At 34.7% G+C, this 13,390-nt stretch overlaps 1 protein-coding gene across 1 annotated transcript; it reads left to right on the top strand.

The window, feature by feature from the left end:
* LOC109721217 (probable serine/threonine-protein kinase PBL3) lies at positions 9,050 to 12,959 on the top strand. The gene is made up of 6 exons (XM_020248691.1): positions 9,050 to 9,347; positions 10,468 to 10,829; positions 10,918 to 11,053; positions 11,197 to 11,333; positions 11,427 to 11,550; positions 12,171 to 12,959. The coding sequence occupies exons 1-6, from the start codon at positions 9,284 to 9,286 to the stop codon at positions 12,629 to 12,631; spliced, it is 1,284 nt and encodes a 427-aa protein (XP_020104280.1). The 5' UTR covers positions 9,050 to 9,283; the 3' UTR covers positions 12,632 to 12,959.

Below are 13,390 nucleotides of genomic sequence, written 5' to 3' on the forward strand. Positions count from 1 at the left end.
ATAAGATGCCATGAATTGAATCCCTCATCTGTGGAGAAGATCTAAAGATAATAAATAGAAAAAAGAAAAGCCACTAGCCTTAGGAATCTTATCTAGTCAAACTTAGCAGGGATTACTAAACAATGACCAACCCTTAGATCTCCCACTACACATGCTTTTATTTATTTTTTTATTATTATTATTATTATTATTTTTTTTTTGGGTGCCAAAAACTATATATGCTTTCTTTGAGGCACAACTAAGGCAAGAATCTCACCACCCAACAAAAGAAATGTTGGTTATTTTAGGATCACTCAACTCTCTCTCTCTCTCTCTCTCTCTCTCTCTCTCTCTCTCTCTCTCTCTCTCTCTCCATGTGATTTGTTTTAGTCAAGTGACCACTCAACTCTCTCTCTCTCTCTACCGACTGTCCCTAGAGCAAGTTGCAAAGGGCTTGGTGGTTGGTATCTGAGACCCAAGTTCGAATCCTAGTTGATTCACATTTCTAGCTAAGTTTATTTCTAAATGAAATAAACGAAGCGGGTAGCGTGTTACCTATTTCTCAAAGAAAAAAAAAAAACTCAAACCCAAGTTCGAATTCTAGTTGATTCACATTTCTAGCTATGTTTATTTCTAAATGAAATAAACGAAGCGGGTAGCATGCTACCTATTTCTCAAAAAAAAAAAAAACTCTCTCTCTCTCTCTCCCTCTCTCTTTCACACACACACACACACACACACACACACACATACACAATTCAAATAGAAAATCTTAAAAGAAAAGGCAACCCAAATTCAAATAGAAAATCTTAAAAGAAAAGGCACCCAAATAAAAATAAATTAGGGATTCTTGGACTAGAATACAATATTTAGAAGGTTTTGGTTATCATCCAATCCAAAGATGGTCGGTGGTCAATGATTATCTCCAACAATCCAGTGGCAAATAAAGTTACCATATTTTTTTCTTCACTTTCCTTTTTTTAAAAAAAATATAACATTTTTAATGCTGTGGGAGATATGTACACTCTACACTACATAGATTCGAAATATGATTACTAACCCCCACAAAGAAAAAAAGAGAACAAAAAAAAATATATATGTTTACTAAGTACTAACTACCATTGGCTTATAGTAATAAGTGATCACATTACTAGCTTTTGGACTTTCTAGTAAAAAATAATTGATATTAATATATCCAAAATTAATACTTACATATAGGTCATTCATTGAATTTGATTCTTGTATAGTTAGTGAATTTGACCAATTTCAATAAATATGATTCACCCCTAATAAATAGGAACATATAAATATCACTTTCTCTTTACTCAAGCTTCATTCTGGTTAAATTGTAATATTTTTTCTATTTAGAAATTACACAGTTCAGTTGAACGTGCGACAGGAATATTGAGAGTGATAGATTCGTAAAGTAAGGATAACCAAGTATTATTTTTGTAGTAGCAAGTACTGGCACAAACTGAAGCGAAGAACTACCATAAAAGTCAGTTAGTCAAATATCCGACACAAAAGGTTAGGAATCAGAGAAAAAAATTAACCAAAAGTTTGGAGTACTACAATTAATTTACCCTCTAACTTAAATAAAATACATTCTCTTTTTTTGGGATTCCATCAAAATCAAACATAAGAGGATCAAAGTCAATGGAAATAAACTTTTTCTTTTTGGGGGGAAAGGAATGCTTAAAGAGAAAGCTTGTTTGTCACTACCTCCACCAGCAGTGAGAAAGTGCTTTTGATGATCCAATAGCATGTAGCAGCCTCAAAATCTACTTGTAACTTAAATATAATTTAATTATTTGAATTCTATCTATCTTAAACAATCTAATTTGTTCAAAACTTAGTGTTCTAGCTCTTCAAATCGTCGCCGTTGGGTAGAATAGAATAAATAACTTAGTTCTTTCTTAAAACTAAGTTGGTGTCCTATACTTGAAGACTCTTTCAACTTTTCATTATAAATTAGTACTAAAATTAGTATTATCAACTATAGCTACGATCTGGTGGGTTCTGTAGCAGGAGAGGAACAGACGAATTTTTCATAATAGAAAAATTAACTTGAACTAGCTACTGAAGTACTGATTGAGATTAGAGAGAGCTTTGGGAAGAGTACTATGTCCATTAATTCTTTGGATGTAGTTTGGCGTGCCTCTCTTCTTCTGTCTTTTATTTTTTGAAGCTTGTTTTGTTACTTTATTTTTATGCGGCCTTGTTATCGTAATTTTGTAATTAAGTTCATATTTTTATTGAATGAAACAGTAATATACTATTTTTTTCTCAAAAAAAAAAAAAGAAGAAAGAAGCAAAATAAGGATCCACAGTTCCACACACCCATATCATTATGATATCACCTACATCAGAACTTAAGATGACCACACTAAGGCATGTGCAAAACAAAGTAACAAACATACATGAAGAGGCAGGACCATAGTTTGCCTTCAAAATAGGGATCCACAGTTCCACACACCCATATCAGGACAAGTGCCTCTGTCTATCTTGTCTCCCAAAGAAAGATACATCCTAACAACTTAACAAGAAAACTAGGCACATGGTCCACTAGGTTTATGTACCATCAAATTGTTCTTTTGGGTTAAAAGTTACCAAGGACATGGTTACAGTGTTGGAATGTTGATATTTTGGACTAGAATCAGTCAACAAAAAAGCCATGTCCCTTTTATTTTCCTTTTCCTCAGACCAATAAACCCTTTTCACATTATCACACACATTATCACAAGTTAACAGCTTGGTTGGCACCTGGAATTAATTAAGAAGTTTCAAATTCGAGTCCAAAACAGCCAGTTAGGAGGGGCTACATACAGGCTTGAAACAAGAATAACAATTTTTTTTTTTTTTTTTCCCGAGTGCCACCAACTTTGGCCGGTTCTCCGGTCAAAATCAGGCTAATAGGCTCGAATTTTACCCTTTGCTTTTATTATAGTTTTTTTTTTTTAATATTTACAAGTTGTTTTTCAATTAACTTCTCCACCACAATCATTTAGGTTTTTACTCTCTTTTTTACTCCTCTTTTTTTTTTTTTCTACTCGGAGCTTTTCTTTCTTCTAGTCTTTCCCTTGGGCATCGTCGCTTTTAAGATCATCCTTCAAACTAGAGTTCAGTGGATTGAGACGTCCGATGTGGCTGAATTATTGCTTTTGTCTATAATTTCCCCCCTGTTTTACTAGATGGTGTGCGGGTTCAGGGAATTGATCTATATATCTTTTTCTTTTCATTTTCTTATGTTCGGATATCACCACCTTCATCTCCCCCTGTTTAGTTTTAGAAATATTTATTATTTTTCTTGTTCCTTTTTCCGACAATGTGTTTATTTTATTTTATTTTTTAAAAAAACTATTCAATACTATAATCAAACTCCGCCATGGGGTTTACCCAAAAAAGTTTTAACAAAAAACTACCACCAGAAGACAATATTCCCACATTTGGCCAATTTTTCTTTCTCCCCTGCCATTTATAGTGGAGCTCAACAAATGCATCTGAGGGTCCATTTATTGTGTCAGAGGAAGCATCTTAGGGCTGTTAATGTGTTGTCAAGGATTTGTGGTGTTAGGTCAAAATTGGCTTGGAAAGGGACTAAGTTTTCTCTTTTTTTGAAATCAATTAGTTAACTTTCGGTTGAAGTTAAAATAGAATAGATTCTAAAAACTTATTCCAAAAACTTTTGGTCATATATATATATATATATATATATATATATATATGGAGTTGAGCTAGAATGCTATCGGTAGAAAACGGGCTCCGTTGCCACCCATTTGTTTTCGATGATGGAGTCTTCAAATCGACAATCGGCATCGTTGAACATGATCTATATCATTTGAAATATCTAGAAATCAAATTTCAAATCTTTTCAACATCATTGACCTAATGATCAAAGGGTTTTAAAATTTGTAATTTTAATGGTCGACATGAGGTGTTTTCTCGTTTAACGGTGTAAAACTATCCAAATCAATTGAATTTTTGTTAGAAAATTCTTTAAACTATTTAGAACAAGATCTATACTCTCGATCTTGATTACAAAATTTTTATCATCACTTTTTAGAGAATATTTATTTTGAGCCGTTCATTTTTACGCTCACTTGATTAACAAGAGAACAATATCGGAAAAGTATGAAATTTAATTTCTAGATATTTCAAGTGGTATAGATCATTTTCAACGGTGCCGATCGTCGATTTGGAGGCCCCATCATCGAAAATAAATGGATGGCAACGGAGCCAATTTGCGACCGACAGTATTCCAGCTCAACTCTATATATATATTATAATGTGGGTAAGACATTTTATTGGTGAGATGTACTATTATTAATGTAGTTAACAAACTTAGTAAACAATATTCTTAAATGAATTTGATTCCATTGTTATGTAATTAATCTTTCCTTCTCCTCTAAAGGATAGTTCTCAGACATGCCTCTAAATAAAACCTAATATTATTTTTTTACTCATGTGCGTATTAATGACTCCACATTTGGAACAATTTCTCTGCTTAAGATGCAGAAATCCGCATGTTGGCAAATATAAGTAACTCACGTTAATCGTTTGGTATCACTCTTCTGAAATAGAAAATAACATCCATTGATTTTGCCGATCCAAGTTTTTACTCCCTCACATCACAAAACAATTTCAATATAAAGATGTCTTTTAGATGACGCAGAGGGAAAGCATCTCCAATCGTCCCTATAATATAGCAAATACCAACGCTTCAAAAAGCGTTGTATGAACTTCTATTGTATCATACCAATTTATTAAATAATAAGCTTTGTAACGAAATAGCGAGATCCGAAGATTGGAAACCCACTACTTCAAATAGTGGATCAAGAATACCACTAGCCCAAGATCAAACCAAACTAGAGAAGAAGAACAAGAACAATGGAGAACAAGACACACTTTCTCTTAATTAAAATTAAAGGGATTCTCACACACATAAGCTTAGTCCAAAAGGTGGTGAAAATACAACTAAGTTCACATGTTCTCATTAGATGCATGCATGCCATTCACATAAACCAAGAGAATTGGTGGGTTCAAGATATTAGCTCTTGGGTCAAGGATAAGAATGCAAAAGCGTGTGGAAGGTTGGAAAGTGTAGTATATTTATGAATGGTAGTTGAAAGGTGGAAGGTGTAGATGAAAGTCAACATGTATGTATGGATGATTTTTGGGCTATGTGAGATGCATGAGCAAGTAATGAGAACACATAGAAAAACATAACTTAACCAAAAAAAAAGACAAAAAATTCACTTTAAAACTTAACAAGCTTCACTGTTATTTCTAATTTTTCGGCGCTTTAAAAGAGTCAGGATTTCAAAAAATCTTGAAAAATTCTGATACTTTAAAGTGTTATAATATATTTTACCGACGTTTGGCAAAGCATCGGTATATACGTGACGACTCTTCATTTGTCGGCGCTTTAACCAACACTTTCAAATACCACGTCAGACTATATTAGGACGCTTTTAAAAATCGTGAAATATAGAAAAAAAAAATCCTTAAATGCTAATTCTTGTAGTGTCCGATCCCTATGACCGACGCTAAATCTTCAGCCAACGCTAAATCTTCAGCTGCATCTATATTCAATATCATTATTCTTAAGCATCTGATCTATATCAGTTAATTATATCCTTAAAAATGGATTAGGAACAATATAAATATACAAATATCAACAATCATTGACTCGATAAGACCAATGAGTCCTCATCAATAATTGTCTCGCATTACATTCTAAAGGATCCTTTCTTTGACTTTTGAGAATAGCTTGTCCTAAACACACACCAAAAACAAAAACAAAAAAAATAAAATAAAATAAAAAAATCCTTTCTCGGTTTCTCCTTCGGATATAACCTGGAAATCCTACTGTTTAATTATCCAAAAACTGTGTTAAATCATTTCAACAACTAACAATACATGACATAAAAAATAACTTCTCAAGGTACGAAGTTCAACTGATTTACATGCAATATGTGACATAAGAAATTTTATATGCAGCAACTTAAGTATTTTATTCTTCTGAAAATAGTAGTAGGATAAAACATGCAATGCTAAAAGTAACAAAAAAAGGTTTGTTGCTTCTCTCTCTCAAAAAAAAGAAAAAAGAAAAAAGGTTTGTTGCATATATATTGCATATATGCCCCGCGAATATGGTGCCTAATAATACAGAATCATTTTACCGACCGTCCTTAGGGCAAGTGGTAAAGAGCTTAGTGATTGGTATTCGAGGCCCCAAGTTCGAATTCTAGTTGATTCACATTTTCAGCTAAGTTTATTTCTAAATGAAATAAACAAAACTGATAGTATGCTATCTATCTCTCAAAAAAATAATAATAATAATACAGAATCGTTTTTGTTAACCACGTGTGGTTCGAATCGCTTTTGAGAGCCAGGTACACATGAATCTGGTCATGTTCTTTTTCGAGTTTACTCAAAAAGACAAACCAAAAAAAAAAAAAAAAGAAAAAAAAGAAAAGATGGTCACAATAAAATAGGTGGGGCTTGTTGTGGACTGGTACCGACTAGTCCACTACTCATGACATAGAAAGAGAGAGGTACAAAACACATGTATAGAGACCTTTTGCTCTTGCAGAATTAGTCATGAGTTATTAAGGTCTCGTTTGATATCATATTTATTTTTTATTTATTAAATAAAATTTTAAATATTAAAAAATGTAAGAGTGGATCGATAGAGAACTGCTTGCGAATTTTTCATTCAAAATATTTAGTTGGCAACAAAAAAAAAATTTGAAATTACTTTTTTTACTTTTGATTTTTTTTAAATAAGTTGGCATTGTAGGCTAACCAGCTATAGCAAGAAGAAAAAAAAAAAATTTCTTCCAACACATCAAATTTTATAGAATTAGTGTGACAAAAACAAAAAAAAGACAATGATACCAAACAAAGCCTGGATGTTTTAATTTAGTAATTTGATTTTCTAAATTTTATCAAATAAGATTCTCTTCGATAGAATGTGGATTCATCCTACACTTCATCCTCATCCTTAATTATCAAAACTGGAAAGACAAAAAATTATTTTCTTACCATATTATGTATACCATAAGTGATCAAAAGAACTGCATAACTAGTTACTTCGATAAAGTAGAGGGGTTAACTTATTGAACTACTTAACTAAGATATTTCTTAATATATATATATATATATATATATTGTAACATACATTCTTCTTAACAGGAATTGTCCACCATTCCATTTAATTAAGACTACGTAAGTAAATTTTATCCAAATTTTTGAAAATGAGAGCAAATCACTAACAAGTATATGTTAAAGATGTCTCAAATTCTAGTACCGCAAGGTCTTCTAACCCTATTCTGTTTTAATTATCCCATTAAGTTAAGTTTAGATTATGCCTAATTTATCGAGATATTCCTAATCTTAGTGGATTTGTATTCCTAATCGTATTAGGATTTAGCCACTATTATAAATATACCCTTTCTGCTATTGACTTAGTGCGGAAGATGAGAGAGGGAATACGTGTGTATTTTTGGGATTAGGGTTTTGTGAGAGAGACATATTTTGTACACCACTTTGATTCTAATGAAGATCTTTGCTCCGTCTTCGCTCCTGGACGTAGGCCGTTGGCCGAACCACGTAAATATTGTGTGCTCTATTTTTTTTCTCTCTTTCTCGGATCTCTTTGGTATTTTCACACCCAACGAACTAGATCTTTTCAGTTTTAGTACTAACAGTATATAATCGAACGATTTTTGCAGTTATGAAATGAAGATTCCTCCATTAGAGGTGGTAAAATAAATGTTAAAAAATTGTAAACTACAAAGGTTGGTAAGATAGTACAAGTATGTTTCTTGCTTTTAAATTTTAACATCAAGTATGGTTTTATACAATTCTCTGCACCATAACATGATTGCATTATCAAAGCGCCGCTGAAATGCGATCAAACTCATCATAGTAAGTTTGGTCAGGGTGCAATTTGTTAGCCCCAGGATACGAGTTCAATAGAGTACTAATGGTTGGTATTGCAAAGCAATAGTAAATATTTAATGGTTGGTATTAGAGATTTTAAGTTCAAAATAAGTACTTCACATAACAAAAAAAAAAAAAAAATCTCAGGGACAGGTTTTATTTATGCAGAATTGTACCAAATGATCACCCATATGATTAGCTCCAAACGAAGGGTTTTTAAAATATTGGATGATCAAAAAAAAGGAAAGAAAAGAAACTTCAATGATAACTTCCCAAAAATTTTGAACAAGTAATTAACCACTGATCTCAACTTTCGCCAATCGTGCTCAGAGAATCATTTTCAACTCCTCTCTCTTCTATTTTAGAAATCTTTGTCTAGACCCGGTGCATCCATATATTCTGCACCATCCAATCAACCGTCAACACCAAACTAACTCGATCTCATTCAGGGAGTGAAATAGAAGGGGAGGGAGATTTTAAAAAATGATAATAAACTTCAAATTGCCTCTCTGTAATACATATCATTTTTTTTTTACTATCTTGTGGTTTAATTTTTTTGTGATTAAGCATAATTTTTACTTTATCACTCTATTTTATATAAAACTTTTTAATAAAATAAAAATTAAATCATAAAGAGAGCAAGGTATATATATATATATATATATATATATATATATATATATATATATATATATATATATAAATATTTTAAAGAGATAGGTAGCGACGCTAATTTGCTTCGTTTATTTCATTTAGAAATAAACTTAGCTAGAAATGTGAATCAACTAGAATTCGAACTTGGAACCTTAGATACTAACCACCAAGTCCTTTGCCACTTGCTCTAAGGACGGTCGGTAGCACGGTAAAATTTTTTAAACCACGGGGGATAGAGTGGAGATGAGCTGAAAAAGAAATGAATGGGTGGGCGGACCAGGTGCATGCCTACACATTGTGCACCGGGTGCACGCAACAATTGTTTTTCCTGCTTCCGAGGTAGTAGCACAGGCGATGGCACAACCGTAATTCCGGACAGTTTGGAGGGCATGTTCTTGTGCCGTACGGTCCCCAAGGATCCCTCCTACCAAAATTACAAAAATGCCCCTCTCTCCCTCTCTCTCTCTCCTTCTCTCTCCCGTCACCTCCCCACTTTCCTACCCCTTTCACTTCCCTTTCCCCCCTCTCTCCTCTCAAATCTCCGCGTAGGCGCGATCCATAGCCCTAAAGATCAAATTTTTAGGGCAAAAGGCCCCTCTTTTTAGCTCCAATTCTTCGTATTTTCCCCGGATTCTTCGACCCTAGCTCGATCTCTCGCCGAGGAAGAGAGAGAGAGAGAGAGAGAGAGAGAGGGAGGAAGGACATGGGCAATTGCATGAACACATCGACAAGGGTCGATAACGCACTGAACTCGCACCATCCCGCATGTGAGTTCTCTTCCCTCTTTGTTGGGGTTTGATCTCTTTGTTGGGTTTTTAATTTGGGGCTTAAATTTGGCGTCTTGTTGGTGTTCGCGTGTGGTGGGATTTAGGGTTTGTTGGAGTGGGTGGAAAGTTAGGTTTTTCGTCAGGGTAACTTGTTTGGATTGCGATGGTTGGTTACGAATGGGAGAAAGGAGTAATCTTTTCGCAATTTTGGTTTTGGAGATTTGGATTTACTCTAGTCGATTTGGTTGTTCCTGATTTTCTAAGCTCCTTTTTTTTTTCAAGAAAAATCTTTTATTTTATCTGTGATAGTTGGATACTAGTACACTTTCGGAGCTACTAATTGCTTAACTTAGTTATAATTTGTAATTGTGTGATGGAGCTTTAATGGGCCTTTCCTTTTGTGAGCTTTTATTGTTTTTCCCTATATTAATATAATTTTTTTTGGATAAGCTTGCTGTTTATGGATCTTACTTGGCCTTATGTATTTAATGTAGCATTTGTATTTGACTCTTATTTACTGCAAATTTAAGTATTTGTTTGTGTAAAAGTTTGGCTACATCACCAGGCTAAAGTAAATGCTGATCTGAGGCACCTATGGTTGCAGCAGAGTGTAGTTAATGAACTTTTAGCTGGAAAGGAGAAAAAGAAAAGATATGTTTTATACTTTGTAACAAGTAGATTCATGAATTGATCAGCAAACTACTTGATTGAGCGCACGACTGCGGAATGATCGGTGGATGGATAGAGTGGATAGATCTCTGTCGTATTGATAAACAGACACGTGTACCTGAAAGTAGAGTGTATCTTTAGTTATTGCCTTCTTAATGTTGCATTATGCTGCGATTGAAGTAGCTCATATTTTTTATGCTCAATATGACTTGTCGGATGCATGGGAAGAAACGTAGCGACCTAAGCTATATACACAAAAGGCTATTAATACTTCCCTGGAAAGCTCTTCTCAATAAGGCCCTTAGATTTAATATCTCATTTTTATGATAGCAATTACATGCTTTTCAATTAGTAATCTAGCATGAGTGGCGATACTAATGGGAGCCGACATTGTGCCAAATTTTTGTTATTCTAATTTGCCTTTGCTTTTTATTGTTGGAAAAAAAAACAGATCCATCGAAAGTCACCAGCAAAACAAGTTTATCGTCAGTTCCTTCTAATTTGACCAAATGTTCAAGTCCATCAACTTTGACCATCCCTTCATACGGTGAAAGGAGTGAGAGTCTTCCAACTCCTCAAACGGAAGGTGAAATTTTGTTGTCTGCGAACTTGAAGGCCTTCTCATTCAATGACCTAAGAAATGCAACTAGAAACTTTCGGCCAGATAGCCTTCTTGGGGAAGGAGGATTTGGGTATGTGTACAAAGGTTGGATTAATGAGCAAACCTTAGCCCCTTCAAAACCCGGATCTGGTATGGTTGTTGCGGTTAAGAAGTTGAAACCAGAAGGTTTCCAAGGCCACAGGGAATGGCTGGTAATACTCTCGGAACAGATTGATTTCTCGTCTGTTTTTTGGTTACACAATTTTATTTATTTATTTATTTATTTTCTAATCATTACAGACAGAGGTAAACTACCTTGGTCGGCTTCACCACCCGAATTTGGTTAAGCTCATTGGGTACTGCTCAGATGGCGACGACCGGCTTTTGGTTTATGAGTTTATGTCGAAAGGAAGTTTGGAGAATCATCTTTTCAGAAGTATGTAATAAATGCTGAAAGAATTGTCTAAATGTGTTGAAACGATGAATAATCAGCTATTACTTTTTCTGTGGCTTGAATTTATGCTTCTTTAAGTTTGTATGGTTTTGTTTAACTTAAGATCTTATTATTACTGTTTTTAGGAGGGCCTCAGCCTCTATCATGGGCAATAAGGATTAAAGTTGCTATTGGTGCTGCGAGGGGTCTCTCTTTTTTGCATGATGCCGAATGCCAAGTAATTTATCGGGATGTTAAGGCCTCAAATATTCTTTTAGATTCGGTATGCCATGACAGCTTCTATGCTTTCATGATTTTTGTTTTGTTTTTTTTTAAATGTCTTGAAGTATATATATATATTTTTTCATAAATACAGGAATATAATGCGAAGCTTTCGGATTTTGGCTTGGCAAAAGCTGGACCGACTGGTGATAAAACTCATGTCTCTACGCAGGTCATGGGCACCCATGGATATGCAGCCCCAGAATACATTGCAACAGGTTCGTAATATTCTCACTCTAAAGATATTAAATTCACTTTTATAAGGTGGCGTTTGATGATTAGTGCTTCTTTAATCCAGTAATTCCTTGCCTCTTAATGGTTTAGCTGGCCTTCCTAATTTCTATTAATTTTCTGATTCATCAGTTGTAACCAAGTTTTATGGAGATAATGTATCTTATGGTTCTTTTACCGTCCTAAGAATTCTCACATTTACTCTTTTAACCTATATGACCCAATGAATTACACCACAGTCATCTATTTCTATAGAAACTCCACCAAATGCCTGTTGTGGCCTGTTGGAGCTTTTGCCGAAGTGCTGTTTGAGTGGATGTTAGGGGAAGCGCTTGAGCTGATTTTATTATCCTCACCCGATAGCTTCTCTATTCAGCATAAGCAGAAGCTCCAAATTTGGGCTTCTGCTTTTGGGCCTCGAGAGCTCATTTGTGCTTTCTGCCATTGCGTAGCTCTCTCTCTATATATAATTGCCAGATGTACAGACAACTTCCGCTTGAAACACAAGCAGAAGGTCAGAAGCCAGGTAAAACAAGTGCTAATGATGAATGAGTTTTACTTTCTTTAGTCCTCTTGCTAGATTACTCATATTGCTTGAAACCGACAGGTCGTCTCACCGCGAAGGCTGATGTCTACAGCTTCGGTGTTGTGTTGTTGGAATTATTATCGGGTAGACGTGCTCTGGATAAATCAAAAGTAGGCATCGAACAAAACTTGGTCGATTGGGTTCGACCTTATTTGAACGACAAGCGTAAGCTATACCGCATAATGGACACGAAATTAGAAGGCCAATATCCCAAGAAAGGAGCCCACGCACTAGCTAATATTGCTTCTCAGTGCATTCAAAATGAGGCTAAGATCCGGCCCCGCATGTCAGAGGTCTTGGCTTCGTTAGAGCAGTTGCAAGACCCGAAGTTTGGGGTATTGCCACCGCAGATCGAGAAAAGCAAGGTCTCTAATACTAACACTGTTATGAAATCACCGGTGAGGAGCCACCCTTCGCCGCATTGGTCGTCAGCCGGCGGATCCCCATTGCCGCCGCATAGAAGATCAGCTCAAATACATTGATGAATAAGAGAGGGATATTCTATCTGATATCCGGTTGTATATTTTCCTGAGTGTTAGTTAGGGAAAGTCATTTCCCCTTGTAATGGGTGCTTAATGTTGTAATTTTCATTTGATTTTGTCTGAAGGAGCCCTCGGGTTCTTGGGAAAGTGTGTTTACTTGAGAGTAGGTGAAAATGGTTCTTCTTGCAATTAGTTTTGTCTTCTCCGATCCCTCGATTCACGGACTACGCGTAACATAGCAGGTATCCAAACCTTGTTATCTTATTATGTAATGCCTCACTTGCAGATTTCAAATGGAAAGTATGATCATCTTCTTCTGCTGCTTCGATATCGGTTCTTTTGCTCTTACAAGTTACAAGTATTAAAACCAAATGTTCAAAGAGGACTTTCTATGTTTCATTGATCTGAAACTCAAAGTTCTCTCTATATTCACCCTTCATACCATGTGGTACTGTAGTATCCTAGTTTTCTAAGCCCGAACAAATTATCTGCAGGGCTATGCATAACCTAGTTTAAGATATTAACTAATAAAACCAATGATATTCTTTTTATCGTTATTTTTTGAAAGAGAAAGGTCGAATGTTATCTATTTCATTTATTATTATTATTATTATTATTTAAGTAAACTTCGCTAGAAATATGTACTAATTAAGTTTCAAACTTGAAAATCAATTTTTTTTTTCAACTGCGCTTAGAGATGGTTGGTACTGCACGAATTTTACAGAATTGATTAGTCCAAGTTCCAACTTTGTTTGTAGT

The sequence above is a fragment of the Ananas comosus genome, linkage group 1 (genome assembly GCF_001540865.1).
Source record: "Ananas comosus cultivar F153 linkage group 1, ASM154086v1, whole genome shotgun sequence".
Taxonomy (NCBI): Eukaryota; Viridiplantae; Streptophyta; class Magnoliopsida; order Poales; family Bromeliaceae; genus Ananas; species Ananas comosus.

Coding starts and splice junctions, on each gene's coding strand:
- LOC109721217 (XM_020248691.1), top strand. CDS start 9,284: ATGGGCAATTGCATGAACACATCGACAAGGGTCGATAACGCACTGAAC. Junction 10,830..10,917: donor AAGGCCACAGGGAATGGCTG/GTAATACTCTCG, acceptor TAATCATTACAG/ACAGAGGTAAACTACCTTGG. Junction 11,054..11,196: donor GGAGAATCATCTTTTCAGAA/GTATGTAATAAA, acceptor TACTGTTTTTAG/GAGGGCCTCAGCCTCTATCA.